General features: G+C 43.8%; 1 protein-coding gene across 9 annotated transcripts in view; it reads right to left on the bottom strand.

Moving 5' to 3' along the window:
- Positions 1-573: 573 nt before the first annotated feature.
- Positions 574-14,992, bottom strand: part of EBF1 (EBF transcription factor 1) — a 390,172-nt gene continuing 375,753 nt past the window's right edge. For 7 of the 9 annotated variants that reach the window (XM_040987314.1, XM_040987396.1, XM_040987810.1 and 4 more), the window contains 2 exons: positions 11,966-12,160; positions 574-3,749 (listed from right to left, as the gene is read on the bottom strand). In XM_040987314.1, coding sequence (XP_040843248.1) covers positions 3,718-3,749; positions 11,966-12,160 — 227 coding nt within the window. In that variant the 3' untranslated portion in view covers positions 574-3,717. The remainder of the gene's footprint in view (positions 3,750-11,965; positions 12,161-14,992) is intronic. The other 2 variants (XM_040987644.1, XM_040987725.1) reach the window with 1 other exon arrangement.

Here is a 14,992-nt window from a genome sequence, read left to right as displayed (position 1 = left end):
ATTAGTGCAATGTTTGACTCCAGATGAATGTACATTCTGTTTGACATGGAGACTGTCCTAGCCACATGAGACTAAGAAATATAGATCACAAAATGTTGGGAGTTCACACACACCTCCTCATCCATGAGCCAGGGCGCAGTCACTGACCAGAAGCCACACTGGGATTAATTAGCAGGTGTAAGCAAGGAGTCTGATTCAGACTTGTGGCGCGAGGAATGGAGTTCTACACTGGACAGACCCAGGGTTCACAGTGAATCAGAGCGTGGGAGGAGGGGCTCATTGCTTGACAAGTGAAACTGCCAGGGCTCTCTCACCTCCTGGGTGGGCAGTGTGAGCACACGCACATTCAGCCAGTGCCGGCAGAGGGCAGCAGTACGCTGTGTGTGTTCAATTTGCATCCCAGATGAGCAGATTCCCCAAGGGTCTACACAGAAAGTGGGCATCCCAAGATTACCTTAATTTCTTTTCTCTGAGTGTCAACACTCGTCTGAGAAATTGCAAACACAGACCTTGTACTTGACGTTGGACTCAGGGTCATGTGAAGCAGAAATGAATACACCACGAGGAACTGCCATCACAGACAGGAAGTAACTTTAATTAAATATTGTGAAAGTTGAAAAGTTTTTACAGCTTGAATTTTTGCAAAAAAAAAATTATAACAATCTCTACAGTAGTTAGGTTCTCTAACAATTGAACTGTACAGTGTGTGTCTATTCAAAAAGTTTTGTTAAGAAGGTGAAAGGTTAGTAGATCAGAGATGACTGTATCAAGCTGCATCCTAGTACAATGTGAGGCCAGGGCACATGATCCAATCCAGTCATCCAGAAGCTGTATTATTCCCCCAAACCTGAAATCAGAATTGAATTCTCTATTCCATTTTCCTCTTAAAGCCATATTCTGTTTTTAGGGGAACATATCTTTTATTTGAAATTTTTATGTAGAAGAAAGAGGGTAAAAGGGCCAGAACGTCTTCATCTAATCAATATAAACAAATGCAACAAAACACAAGTCATACGCATTTTAAAGGCTCTTTGGACTTTCCAGAAAAGTTCTAACCACTGCACATGGCTGACAGATGGGTAGTGTCTGCTGTCGGGGCTAAGTGAGCCAGGCACCTCACTGGCTGACCACTGTTCCTTCGCAAACAGTTAAGGGGACCACCAGACAAAATATGGCTTTACATTGTATCCATCTTCAGGCCAGCGTTGACCACACGAATCACACCACCTTTCTGAGTACCGAGAAGCAACGCTAAACCTTGCTTACATTTTCCAGTTTTTATTATTATCAGTCATCATCATTATTATTTCTCACCATGAAAAATCAGCTTTCATCCCTCCCTGCCCTCCCACAGCTCCCCACCCCCGCCCGCCCCGACCCATAAAAATCGCACTCTGACAGTCTAGTGAAAACCATTGCAAAATCCATATGGGGGCATGCACAGTTGCAGCATTGTTGTAAATGATTTCTTGCTCTACTAGAAAAAGTTACATTGTCTTAAGGTAACAAAACAGTTCTTTTGTGCTTTTCAATTTCTTTGTTTTTTTTTTCTTTTTTTTTTTCCTTTTTTTCTGAGAATGTTAGTGATGACTGAGAATTCTGGTGCACAATTGCAATGTACAAGTGAAATGAATATGATCTGCATGGTTAAGGCATCCAATCTGCTGGTTTATATTTATGTGAAGGACAGAGGAAATATACAAGCAGACTTAGAAAGAAAGTATGTTCATTGATTTCTATGAAGTTTCTCCCCCGAATTTAATGCACAAAATGCGTTATTCCAAAGGGAGAGATTCCATGCATATTAATAGAGTAAAACAGCATTAGGGTTTTTTGTAAGCTTCCAAAGCAAAGGATACATTTTGTTTTTGATCTACAGAACTAAATACTACAAGAATAATATGCTACTATTTTTTGCCATATATTGGAAAAAACTTCTTAACTTACAAATAATACAAAAATAGACAATGGCTTTTGGGTGGGAATAAAAAAAATTGAAGCATGGTTTAAAACAATACTAAAAATAACTATAAATGAAATGTTTTAAAATCACATTGAAACAGCTAATACAACTGTAGGTGACCAAACAAATACGTACTTTTCACATAGCAAACATACACAATAAAATAAACTGAGGGTGGGAGGAAGAAAGGAAGGGAAAAGCAATGTACAAATTCCAAAGATAAATACATTATTTATATGGATATTTTACAAAATCCCCGTTAAAACAAAAAGCCTTTTAATTAACTTTTGCAAGTATGTGCAAGCTAAAGGTAGTGAGCTTTTTTTCTTTGCAAAATATGCAGTAAAATCTTTTTGTGATATTGAAAAACTGTCTTAAGACATTAAAATGTATAAATAGAACAACAACTTTGGCAAAAAATCACAAAAAATCTACAGTATTTATAACTACATACAAAAACACAACGGCAAAGAAAAACCACACGAGGCGAATGCATCCTCAGAGCTTTGCTGCGTGTTTGCCATCAACTCCCTATTTTTAAGAACACTTCCCAGATAACGAGAGCAAAAATTTCCATAGAACAGAAAACTGTTTTCGAGGTCTGGACCTTCTGTTTCCCCCAGCTTCCTTTGACTCTGAATCTCAAAGCACTTAACCTGTTGTTTGAATCTTCTGTTAGGAACCTAAGGGCCCATTGATAGAGCCCAATCTCCAAGTAGAAAAATGGAAATACCTGCCACATTGCTTTAGTCAGGTTTTGAAGAATTGGGAGGAAGTCAGCTTTGAGGATGAGTAAACTTTGAACTGGTAAATGGCGGATTATAAGTGAGAATTTGGCTTGTTAACTGGAGGGCAGAGTGTGAAATTCTGTGCCTGGACCCTGTTCTGTGATGTCTTAAGAGAGATCCTCGCGTAAGTGTGGCTCTCGGCTCCCAGAGGCCCGGGGCTTGCGACCAGGGCTGCAGAAGTCAGACGAGGAAGGATAGCAGGTTTCAGTAAGCGTTTGAATGAGCTATCTAGAGGCACTGGATTTTTTCAGTAGAAGGGAAAAAATGTGATCACTGACATCAATTTTTCACTTTCCAGGCTGCATTTATATACACAGTTACTTAAGACAACAATACGAAAGAGATAAATAAACAGGCTTGCACGGCTAAGGGATGGCAAGGTAAGTTAGATACTGAAAATGCACGGTCTGAGCTAACTACCATTTGATATGCTTTAAGGCGCAAAAGCCGACCCTTAGTTTTCTAAAAAAATCTAACTGGCATTCCTATTCTGTCCCATACAAGCTTTTTTTTTCTTTTTTAAAAACTTTTTTTTGTAAATATCACCACTTCATTCTCCCTTTACACAGCTTTAAAAACATCATAAATTAAAACATGGAGTCTTATTTATAGTGTCCCTTGTATATAGCTTTACGGTTTATAAAAGACAAATGATTGCAGAGTTAAGCTTAAAAAAAAAAACAGAAAAAGAAAAAAGAAAAAATGAATTTGCTTTTATCAACACAGAATAAATATATCCCCCAAACACTAGGGAGGTACAACTTTAACCAACACCCTGCACTTGCAGATTCCTTCCAACTTCAGTGTCTGCAAGGTCGGTGGTTTCTGTTCGTTTAAAAATCTGCAGTTACTGTGATTCCTCTTAAAAAGGCCTGAGTTAGAAGTTCCACTCTGGGACTTGTATCGGATTACTCTCTGTAGCAGAATCCAACTTCTTCATTAATAAAATTCTTCAAGGCAATCCTTTCACATGGGAGGAACAATCATGCCAGATATCGCTATGGAAAGAGAAGACAGGAGTTAATGGCTTAGTGTCCAACTTCTCAATGAGAAAAAAAATTTTTTTTGAAAAAAAGAAAAAGCACACACACACACACACATCTATGTTGAATGAATATTAACCATGCATGTGCTCACTCTAATCTTCTCTGGAATAAGTTTTTGTTATAAATGTATGTGCAGTATATTAAATATCATACTATACCAGCATGCATATATGTCCCTCACTGAACAGAATATCCCAAGCATTGTTCCAAATCTGATTTCAATTTTAAAACATGACTGGAAAGTTAAATAGTTTGAATACCAGTGAGAAAGATACAGCCTTGAACCTTGCAAAACAGTGAGAATTTTCAATTTGTCACTCTTATCCACCCCTCCCCCTGTCCCCCCTCCCCCCGCCCTGACTTCACATTCAGAATGTAAAGAGCTGATCCCTCATGACTGCCAGTCATTTCCAACAACAGCAACAACAGCCAGGAACTTGGCCAGGCTTGGTTTGAGCACCAGGCCATCTGCACCCTTCAGGCCAGACCTCGGGCTGCAGGAGACACACCCCAGGATGGCGGGCAGGGTTCCCTGGGAATGTGAAGTTGGGAGAAAGCTCAGAGTGGGAGGAGAAGGCAAGTTGGCAGGAAGCTGCAGAATGTCTTCCTCACCACAGCTTCACTCATGGTTTCTGGAATGTTCTGATCATGCTTCCTAGAAAATTGCAGCCTAGGAAAAGTGGGGAAAGATCCTGGGAACAGGAAGGCTCTTTGAGGTCACCAAGATTCTGTTGAAGGTTTAAGATTCAGGCAGCCACACCTACTGGTATCTGGAGAGTGTAGCTGGGTATGTCAGCTTCCAACTCTGGCATGATCCCAGGACAGTTACTTGGTTCCATGGATATCAGTCTCCTTATCTAGAAATGTATTTACCAACTTCCCTTAGGGTGTTCCTAATAGAAGTTATCTGCTGTGATTTTTAATCCATCATTTTGCTACTACACTAGCTGTGTGACCTTGTTTTAAGTGTTTTAACTTCTCTGTGCTGTCTTTGCTCTTTTATCAAGCATGCACATTTCATTTGATGGTTGACGAGGGGAAGACAACTGAGACAGGATAGCAACTCTGAAATCCATCAAGGCGAGAGACATTCCTGCATTAGACCCCAGGGGCAGCCACCTCCGACTCCCAAGAACCCTTCAGTGTCCTGTCAGGCAGCAAAACTCCTTGTCTTCTTTTAACTGGCAGTTCTAAATTTAAATTAATGTTCTTGTAAGTGATGACTGTGTCTAGGAAGTGGTCTTCTTCATTCACTAATGATCATGTGTGAAAGAATGTGCCTTTTTTTTAAATGAACCCCATTACTACAAATCCAGTGGTGGACACTGGGAGGCCGAGAGGTGGGGCTCTGAGCCCCCACTTTTCTGCTTCCCAGCCCTCACCCCTGACATTTAGATTCAATTAAGAGAAAAACCCAAAAGTATTTTGCCAAACACTTTTTCCGTTAATTTTTAAACCCATCTGTATTCACAAGGAAATTCAATCCACATGTTTCTGATTCATTTACACGTAAATCATCCAAATGTTGTTTTGCAAGAGCCCCTTTTCAGGCCAAAAGCTCCTGGAGTCCTTTTTGTAAGCCCTCCTAAGCCTTTTTTTCATAGAAACAGGAAGCTGTCCTTTGCCAAAATGCAGACCAACTTAAACCCCCTGAAAGATTTTGGATCAGATCAAAATGCAGTCACAGTGCCCCCCACCCCCAACACACACACACGAGTCAAATGAACCCTAGATTTGGCTAAAGCCGGAATATATGTATTTTAATCCAACTTTGAATTTCGGCATTCAAAGTGCAGAGACCCCAGAGGCACGGCAGTGTAGGGGGCTTGACAGAGCCCTTCCTCCATAATAAAGTTTTCATCCAGGCTAGAAGGGGGTCCAAGTATCCATAATTTTTTATTTTTTAAGGATTTATTTATTGTTAGTAGAAAAATAGATTTACAAAGAGAAAGAGAGATGGATCTTCTATCTGCTGGTTCATCCCTCCTCTATGCGGCCGCAACAGCAGGAACGGAGCCCATCCGAAGTCATAAGTCAAGAGTTTCTTCTGGGTCTCTCATGTGGCCAGAGAATCCCAAGGATGCGGGCCATCCTCTATTGCTTTCCAAGGCCACAAATAGGGAGCTGGATGCAAAGTGGAGCAGCTTGGATAGGAACCAGTGCTCAGATGGAATTCCGGCAGATGCAAGGTAAGAATTTAGCCACCGAGTCATCATATCAGGCCCCCAAGCACCCTCACTAAATGCAGTGGGAGTTGTAAGAGGTCAATCAACTTTTGACTTTTACAAAATCTGTGCTGTATGACAGGCACCAAAGAGAAGTCTCCTGTAGTATAGCTGGATAAAACCTGAGCAATGTCAATACGAGTCAGTGAGCTGATATTGCTAATTTGGTCAAGATGTCCACCCAATATTTATAGCTGGGGTCCTGAGAACTTCCCTTCTGGGTGGCTAGACTTTTTTGCTTGTAAGGTATAAACAGTTGGGTACCTGAAAAATGTGTTAGATCCATGAGATAACACTGCCACATTATAAGTTCTATAACTCGTGTGGCAGGCAGCAGCCAAGAGCACTTCCTGACCTGGATCCCAGAAGTAGCAAGGCTTGTGCCCCAGGAGCTCTGGCTGGGAAGGGAGTTAGCAAAGCCCCTGGGTATTGGTGGAGGTGATGAAACCAGGGCTGCCAACTTCTGCTGTGCAATACTGCCAGCTCACAGCCACCAAGACTTGTGACTTCAAGAGCAGCTGGAGATGTGGCATTTTAAGAAAACAGCCTAGTGTATCCATGTCAGCAAATAATTGAGATTACAGGCAAACAGATCTGTGGATCTCTAGAGGGTAGATGTGGCCTGTTCCTACTTTCCCATTTTCCTTCACTGACCCACAGATCTGTGGGAGAGTCTAATGGGAGCTGTGGAACTCTGTGCAGAAGGCAGCCTAGGATTTTATCGACAACAATATCAGTGAGTTCCAGAGCCCTACATCTTGTCCATGACTGCCAAGACCCCAAGAGCAGACCCTTGGTGGTAAGTAAATTCTGCGCTAAGATCACTGTTCATTGCTCCTGAGCAGACACATCACACAAGAAACTTCTTTATGAAGTAAGTAAACTGCATGCTTGCCAGCGGCTCTCAGGATTTAGAGGCTGTTTGCCTTATATCTGTGCTGCAATCTGAAAATTAATTATGTGGGTGAGAGGGATGGGTGTCTGAAGCTTGGAATGTTCCAGAAGTGCCGCTGGCATGCAGACTTGCCCAAATAGAGGCCACAAAGATTCCCATGAGGACACCACACTCTCATCACAACATACCCAGTCATCATGAGACCGTGCTTGCTCCGCTGTCTCCCCCAGCAGCTTGGGCCAACATGGTCTCAGACAGAAGCACGGAAAAGATTCGGTCTTAAAGGCATTTCTCAGGATTATCTCCATGTTTTTTATAAGAACAATGACAAAATGGTAAATTTTGCAGAACTGGGAGAGGGTGAACAGGAAGTGTCAAGAATGGTCTTCTCCAAACCACTGTGTGTGTGTGTGTGTGTGAGAGAGAGAGAGAGAGAGAGAATGACAGCTTATCAGGAACAGGGGGTGGTAGTGTGGTGGTGTCATGATGGCTTGGTGAACGTTGACAAACTGAAATGTGCATGGAGAAGATGATGACCTCACGGTGCTGGACAGCACACCAGCTCTCCAGGGTCAAGAGGAGCCACGTCCTGAACTTAGCAATATGGGGAAGGAAAAATGTATCCGCATGTACTGACTCCTACTGGCCCTTTTGTTTTTAGGCCTTTGCTGTCTGTCTCTTCTAGGACAAGGCTGGAGTGTGAATTCCAGTGCTGATGGAAGCTCCACTAGCAGGTGGTGGCTGCCTCAGTGCTGCCTCTCTTGATTAAGTTCTCTGAGTCCTGAATTGTCTAAATCTATGCTCCAATCTGCATGAGCTTTGAAGGGAGATCTCTACAGGCAACAGCTGGACAGAGTTGGCCACACAAGTCGCTGGCCTACAATGGGAAGACAAAGGCACCTGAATGCAGAAGGACATGTGAATTCTAGAATATGGATAATGAAATGGAGCCCGACTCCAGGTAGAGACCACCTTTGTCAACATGTTCCCTGTGCTCCCTGACCTCTGTGCTCCGTTCAGGCAGCTGAGACACTTGCAGGAGAGTTGCCTGCCTCCACTCCTTGAGTCTGTTTCTCTCAATGCTTCTGCTTCAGCTGCCTCTCTTCCAGTCTCCCACTGAATCCTGCTTGCTCTTTCCCAGGATCTCACGAAAAGGCAACCCCCTCCTTGGCACTGTTCCAGTCTCACTCTGATCTTCCCTCCCTTTTCACTCCCCAACTCTTTTTTTTTTATTTTTTTAAAAGATTTATTTTTATTATTTTTTTATTGGAAAGGCGGATATACAGAGAGGAGAGACAGAGAGGAAGATCTTCCGTGCAATGATTCACTCCCCAAGTGAGCGCAACGGCCGATGCTATGCCAGTCCGAAGCCAGGAGCCTCTTCCGGGTCTCCCACGCGGGTGCAGGGTCCCAACGCCTTGGGCCGTCCTCGACCGCTTTCCCAGGCCACAGGCAGGGAGCTGGAAGGGAAGTGGGGCTGCCGGGATAGAACTGGCGCCCATCTGGGATCCCGGGCGTGCAAGGTGAGGACCTTAACCACTGTGCCACCGCACCGGGCCCAACTCCCCAACTCTTATGCCCGGCTTCTTCCAGACAGCTCTGCCTTACTCAGGTATGTGTCTTCCGATTGCAGGGAAAGATTGTAAGGTCCAGGCTTCCCTGTTTGCTAGCTGTGCAACTCGGGACAAGCCATCTTCTCTCTATGTCTCAATGTCCATGTCTGTAAAATGGGGATAATCAATAGTCGACATCAAAAGGGTGGCTGAGAGGAATAGCTGAGATCATGCAGCAGCCAGGGAGGGAACAGTGCCTTCTCCATTAGTGGTGTGAGCATCCTTACAATCTCCATACGAGATTGTAATGTTTCCTTGTTTGGGAAGAAATACACACACAGTAACCAGGGGAGGCTAAGTGAAAGATGCTAGGGAAGAGGTTTTTAAGGAATAAGCTTTCAAAAAGTAGAATGACGGACAATTAGCAAGTGGCAGTTGGAGGTAAATAGGCCTTTAAACAGCATAAATGTGTCACCTCTAATCTAGTTTACATGGTCGATTTGCTTAACCAACTCCTCCATCACTAGCCCCGTGTTAATGATCACAATCAAGAATGTTGTGGATCCGAATATAGGAGGTGCTACTAGAGCACTGAAAAGAAGGGAAGAGTGGGTGCTTGGGGCAGTAGTTAAGATGCCAACACAAGGGTCTGGCGCACTAGCCTAGTGGCTAAAGTCCTCGCCTTGCACATGCTGGGATCCCATATGGGCACCAGTTCATTTGCTGGCTGCTCCACTTCCCATCCAGCCGGTAGCTTGGGAAAGCAGTAGAAGATTGCCAAAGGTTTGGAACCCTGCACCCATATGGGCGACCCAGAAGAAGCTCCTGGCTTTGGATCAGCTCAGCTCCAGCCATTGCAGTAACTTAGGGAGTGAACCAGTGGATGGACCATCTTTCTTGCCTTCTCTCTGTAAACCTGTCTTTTTTTCATTATTGAAAAAAGATGCCAGGAATGCCTGCTTCCCATGTTGCAGTGCTTGAGTTCAAGCCCTGGCTCTTCTGATTGCAGCTTCCTGCTTGGGAGGCAGCAGGGGATGACTCAAGCACTTAGCTCCCTCCTATACACAGGGAATGTCAAGTATCAACTCCTGGCCTCAGCTTGGCCCAGCACTCAGTCATTGTAGGCACTTAGGAATTGACCCTGTGCATAGAATCAAATTCCCTCTCTCTCTCAGATAAAACAGTTTTTGAAAATGAAATGCATTCAGGGATCCTTACCTCTATTCTACAATGCACACATAGCCCTTTGGAATGGTAGCAGTGGAATTTAAAGACCTAAAGGTGAAGTTATTCTAGAAGCCCACTGTCAGACCGTCACTTTTTCTCAGTAGTGCCTCAAAGGCCTAAGCAAGAATCACAGCAGAAAAATGGTATTATCCCTGTGGGAGATTGTGTGCTAGGGGGAGAAGGTGTGGCTCTCGGTGGGCAGTGTGTGTATGGTTGCAGGGAGTGAGAGCTGGCTGTGAAGTGGACAGGTTCAAGGAATATGGTCTCACTTCAGTTTTTCATTTTTCTAGCCATACCTCCACTGCCATCATCACCTGCTCAGAAGTAGGAACGTTCGGAACACAACACTACATCTTTCAATGATGCTGAATGGTGAGAGGAGGAGATGGGGGTCCCTGGAAAATCACCTTACACTTGTTCTTCCACAAGTCCCGGACTCAGACCACAAGCTCTCCATGTTGTGTGGTTAAGTGTGAGAAAATGGGACAGTGACAGAGACTCAGCTCCTGCTCAGAGGTGACCGTCTCCTACATTTGCCCTAGAGCACAAACACACACACTGGGTTTCATCATTAAACACAAATCCCTCAACCCAACAAACACACAGAGGCTCAAGTTCCTTTTCCAACCAAACAGGATCTGTAAGCTGGGTCCAGCCTCTACTTTCTGCCCTATCTCACCCTTCCCCCCCACCTGCTAGAAGCATGTGGCATGAAAAGGCATTAGGCCTCACCAAAGAACCAACCACCAATGTCCCATGGACAGGAATACCACTGCTGACCATCTTACAGATCAGCCCTGCTTCCCGAGTCCCCATTCTTCAGCTCCTTACTACAAATCCCAGCACATCCTGTTCCCAACAGTGAAAAGAATTCAGTCTGGTAGCTCAAGATGCTGTATTTTCTTTTTCCATACAGGTTACCAAGATCTCCACCTATTAAGAGCAATGATTGCTTACATTCCTGATTTGTCAGCTGCAAGTGACCTAAAAGGTGACCAAACATCATCACTTTTAGCCGAAGAAGAGGCAGGCTTGCTTGCATGAATTGGTTCCTCTTTGTGGAGGGTAAGTATTCCCTGTCATGAGTAAGATGCTTGAAAGGTGTGTTCCTCGGGCAGATTTCTTTGCTCTTTGTAACAGGATGGATTGTCGGAGTGTGTAGCCAGGTTAGCGGTTAAATTGTCCTTGTGGTATGTCTGGGTGCAACAGGAGGCAGAAGCATGAGGTAAGTGCGATTTGAGGGGGACGGGGTGTCAGGTGAGGAAAGAAAGAAAGAAAGAAAGAAAGAAAGAAAGAAAGAAAGAAAGAAAGAAAGAAGGAAGGAAGGAAGGAAGGAAGGAAGGAAGGAAGGAAGGAAGGAAGGAAGGAAGGAAGGAAGGAAGGAAGGAAGGAAGGAAGGAAGGAAGGAAGGAAGGAAGGAAGGAAGGAAGGAAGGAAGGAAGGAAGGAAGGAAGGAAGGAAGGAAGGAAGGAAGGAAGGAAGGAAGGAAGGAAGGAAGGAAGGAAGGAAGGAAGGAAGGAAGGAAGGAAGGAAGGAAGGAAGGAAGGAAGGAAGGAAGGAAGGAAGGAAGGAAGGAAGGAAGGAAGGAAGGAAGGAAGGAAGGAAGGAAGGAAGGAAGGAAGGAAGGAAGGAAGGAAGGAAGGAAGGAAGGAAGGAAGGAAGGAAGGAAGGAAGGAAGGAAGGAAGGAAGGAAGGAAGGAAGGAAGGAAGGAAGGAAGGAAGGAAGGAAGGAAGGAAGGAAGGAAGGAAGGAAGGAAGGAAGGAAGGAAGGAAGAAAGAAAGAAAGAAAGAAAGAAAGAAAGAAAGAAAGAAAGAAAGAAAGAAAGAAAGAAAGAAAGAGTAGAGTAGAGTAGAGTAGAATATATAGGGGAAGGTTGTGTGACTTACTTTAGGAGAAGAACACTTCTGGGAAAAGGCCCTACACTGGGAAACTTGCTAGAGTCCACAAGACTGGTCTGAAAGTAGCCACAATAGGGAGTAAGAGGACAAAAGAAAAATGATGGTTATAAGTGGAAACAATATTTCCACAATATTTCCAAGCCAAGTCGTGGGCCCTAGGAGAATTGCTAGAGTTGGAAGGAGTCCTTGAACCACTCCAGCATTGGAGGGGTGAGGAGTACCATAAGCCAGGGTTGAAGGGAGAGAAAACAAAGGGACCATAAGACGAGTGGGCAAAGACAAGCAGGTAGGCTCAAGATGTATCCACTCAGCTGCTTCAGGCTCAGAGAAGGTGTGTCCAGGGCACAGCCATCTGGGTCTGGGGCTTACCTTGCAGGCTGTTCCCATTGGTGCTGGTGCAGGTGGGAGGCGGGGAAGTCTGGGGTCTGACGACAGGTGCAAAAGCACTCTTCTGCTTCACGGCTGACACCATGTTGGCTGGTGAGAAGGAAAAGATGCCCGAGGAGCTGCTGCAGTTGGAGGGGAGGCTTGTGGAGGAGGCCATGGTGGGACTGGATGGCACAACTGAAAGGAGCAATGGGAAGGAGAAGTCAGTGCCTCTCATAGCGTCCTGTGATGAGAAGGTTCAGGCCCAGCCACTGCCTGGTCAGCTAGCTAGGCCATCCTGGGGCTCAGGCCTCGCCACTGCCCAGTCACCCTGCTTGATTGATTATCTCAGGATCCCGCCTGCATCCATGACCTGGTACTTGTCATGTGTTAACTTTAAGTGTTGGTCATCTTGGGGTGCATATCTGAGCCAACTGTGTGCCAGCAGTATGCTAGGATCGGAGTCCCAAGCAGCAACTACTCTTAGAGGGTCATACCACCATAATTACTCAGGTCACTGAGTATTTTATGCATCAGAATGCCATCCTCAGAGTTCTCTAGGCCAGGGAACTGAAGCACTGACTTCCCAGGAATAGAGCAGCACAAAACAGTGACCTAAATGAGCATGACCAATTCTGTGCAATCATTCAGAGGAGACAGTCCAGTTCTCACAAAGGGTAAAGAATACGAGGGGCAGGAGGTCCAGGAGAAGGCAAGGACACTGATGGGATCAGAAGTATGGGGAAAAAGCAGGATTCCAACATACGGCACTGAGAGCTGATAACGTGTGTAGTTCCTCTCCATGAGGTCAATGTTGTTGATACAACTGTACCTCAATGCTCTACCATATGCACATGGTAGGATGTCAGATGGATAAGCAGGCTACCACATGCAGCATCTGTGGGAAATGCAAAACTAGAATTTCAAGTTCCAAATTCTTTTATAAAAAGCTCCATGGATATAAGTATAAATTAAAAAGCAGTCATTTTGTAAATACCTCCAGTATGGCAGTGGAAAGGCTGCAAATAATCAATGAGAGAGAATGTGGCAATTCAGAGAGGAAAGGACCTAGTTGCTTGGAGATATGAGAGTTTGGTAGACACATCTTCTCTACCCACCAAGTCCTCTCAGCCCTGCCATTGGCTTTTGCTCATGGCTAATCATCTCTTGGTTACTTCCCAGGACACTTCTGTACACACCAAGTCAAGCATAGTGCTTTCATTCATTCACTTTCTATATTCTACAGCAAAGTATGAACTTTGTCCCATTAGGTATTACCTTCTATTTCATTATTTTCCCCCATCACTTCATAAACATTTCATTTGGCTTTACGATTCCTAAGAACCTTCTCCTGTCTTCCTCATCTTGTCTTTGGCAAAGCAGCTTGAAGTCGGGCCAATTATGCATGTTTTACAGTTAGGTCAATCAAGCTGAAACTCAAAAGGTAGTTATGTGACTTCCCCAAGGGCAGAGCTAATGCTGTGAAGCCACAAATCAAACCCAACTCCAGCGCCGCTTCCTCTGCACCACTCTGTGAAGGAAACAGATCTTGAGAATCGCTCTTCCCTGAGTCTGCCGGAATGCACAGAGCGGTCCGGGTGGCCTTACACATGCTCTAACGAGGCTCTGAAAGGTTGGGCAAGTGGGACTCCAGTGGGTTGGAGGCAGGAATGGTCCCTCTCAGGCACACCCAAGGCAGGACAGAATCCCCATGCGCCGGATGCTTTATGGAGCAGAACATAGGGCTGCCGTCCTCTGAGTTTTCACAAACATTTCCTAAACTGTACTTTTTCTTTTAATGAAGCCAGCATTTTTATACATCTCTTAGGATTTGTAAATGTGAAAATACGCTCAATAATAACAGCCATTTAAATTGCAAAACTCCTGCACTGGAGGTTTGATTTTTAAATATTCGTAGACTTGAAATCCTGCTGGTTCGCTGAGGAAGGCAATTAATCTCGTTGGCAAATGCGATCATTATGTGTATTTAGAGGTGGGGAGGGTGGCTAGCAGAGAGGGGTGAAATACAGTCCAGCAGCTCCATTCGTTACAACATTATTAGTTATCAGCCACCACACCAGAGTATGTTCACCAGTGGAAGGGCTGATGTTATTTTTTCATTCCATCGAAATTTTTCAACATGAATGGTTTATGAATAATTAAATATTATAGAGGCAAAAACTCAAATCAACTGGGCTTTGTGTTTATTGTTTTATTTGCATTTATGCAGATAAAACCGTCCCATCTGAGAGCCTATTTGAGAATTTAATACTATATTTGTGAGCACTGAGGAAATCAATTAATGGAAATTAAATGTTCACAGTCTGACAGATGCAATCTCAGGCTCACATCACTGGGTGTCTGTACAGGCTTGAGGAGAAAAACCCAAGCCCCTAAATTGAATTGCTACCATATAGCAATTAGTTTATTGATTTAATTAAGAATGCCACCTTTTAATTTTCAGGTCATGATTGAAACATATTCTGATTGAATAGATGGAGACCACGGAAATGATAAATCCATGAGAGGTAATCTTTCAATAAATCAAAATCTAAAGTACAACTGACGCTGCATATCAGACAGACATCAGATCTGGACATTACTTGGTGGAATTTAAATGTTCTACAAAGTGCTGATTCCACAGAAATAGATTTAAAATATTTAGTGTATAAACCCAAAGCAAAAAACAAAAAACAAAAAAAGACCCTAACTGTACTTTTAAAAATCATTTCTCTGAAAAGAGTAGCACATTCCACACTTCTGCTATGAGAGAGCATAATTTTTAGAGTGTTTAGCCAATATTCTTTAAAAAAATCTTTCAATTACTCTTTCATATAACAAGCTCATCCTACAAATATCTAAAAGTGTGGCTACATCTTACAAATAGATGAAGCACCTACAATGTCTAAGATTGACTTGCTTCTCTACAGAAAAAAATCCCCAGGGGGAGATTGGAAGGTCATGAAGAAAATGGTTCATGACATTTTATATATGAATTTAAAGACACCAGTTGGCTGAGGCCATTTAGAT

Source organism: Ochotona curzoniae, unplaced genomic scaffold (genome assembly GCF_017591425.1).
Source record: "Ochotona curzoniae isolate NIBS_2020 unplaced genomic scaffold, NIBS_Ocur_1.0 contig_1, whole genome shotgun sequence".
NCBI lineage: Eukaryota > Metazoa > Chordata > Mammalia > Lagomorpha > Ochotonidae > Ochotona > Ochotona curzoniae.
The sequence above is the reverse complement of the archived record's forward strand: the minus strand, read 5'-3'. Positions and strand labels throughout refer to the sequence as shown.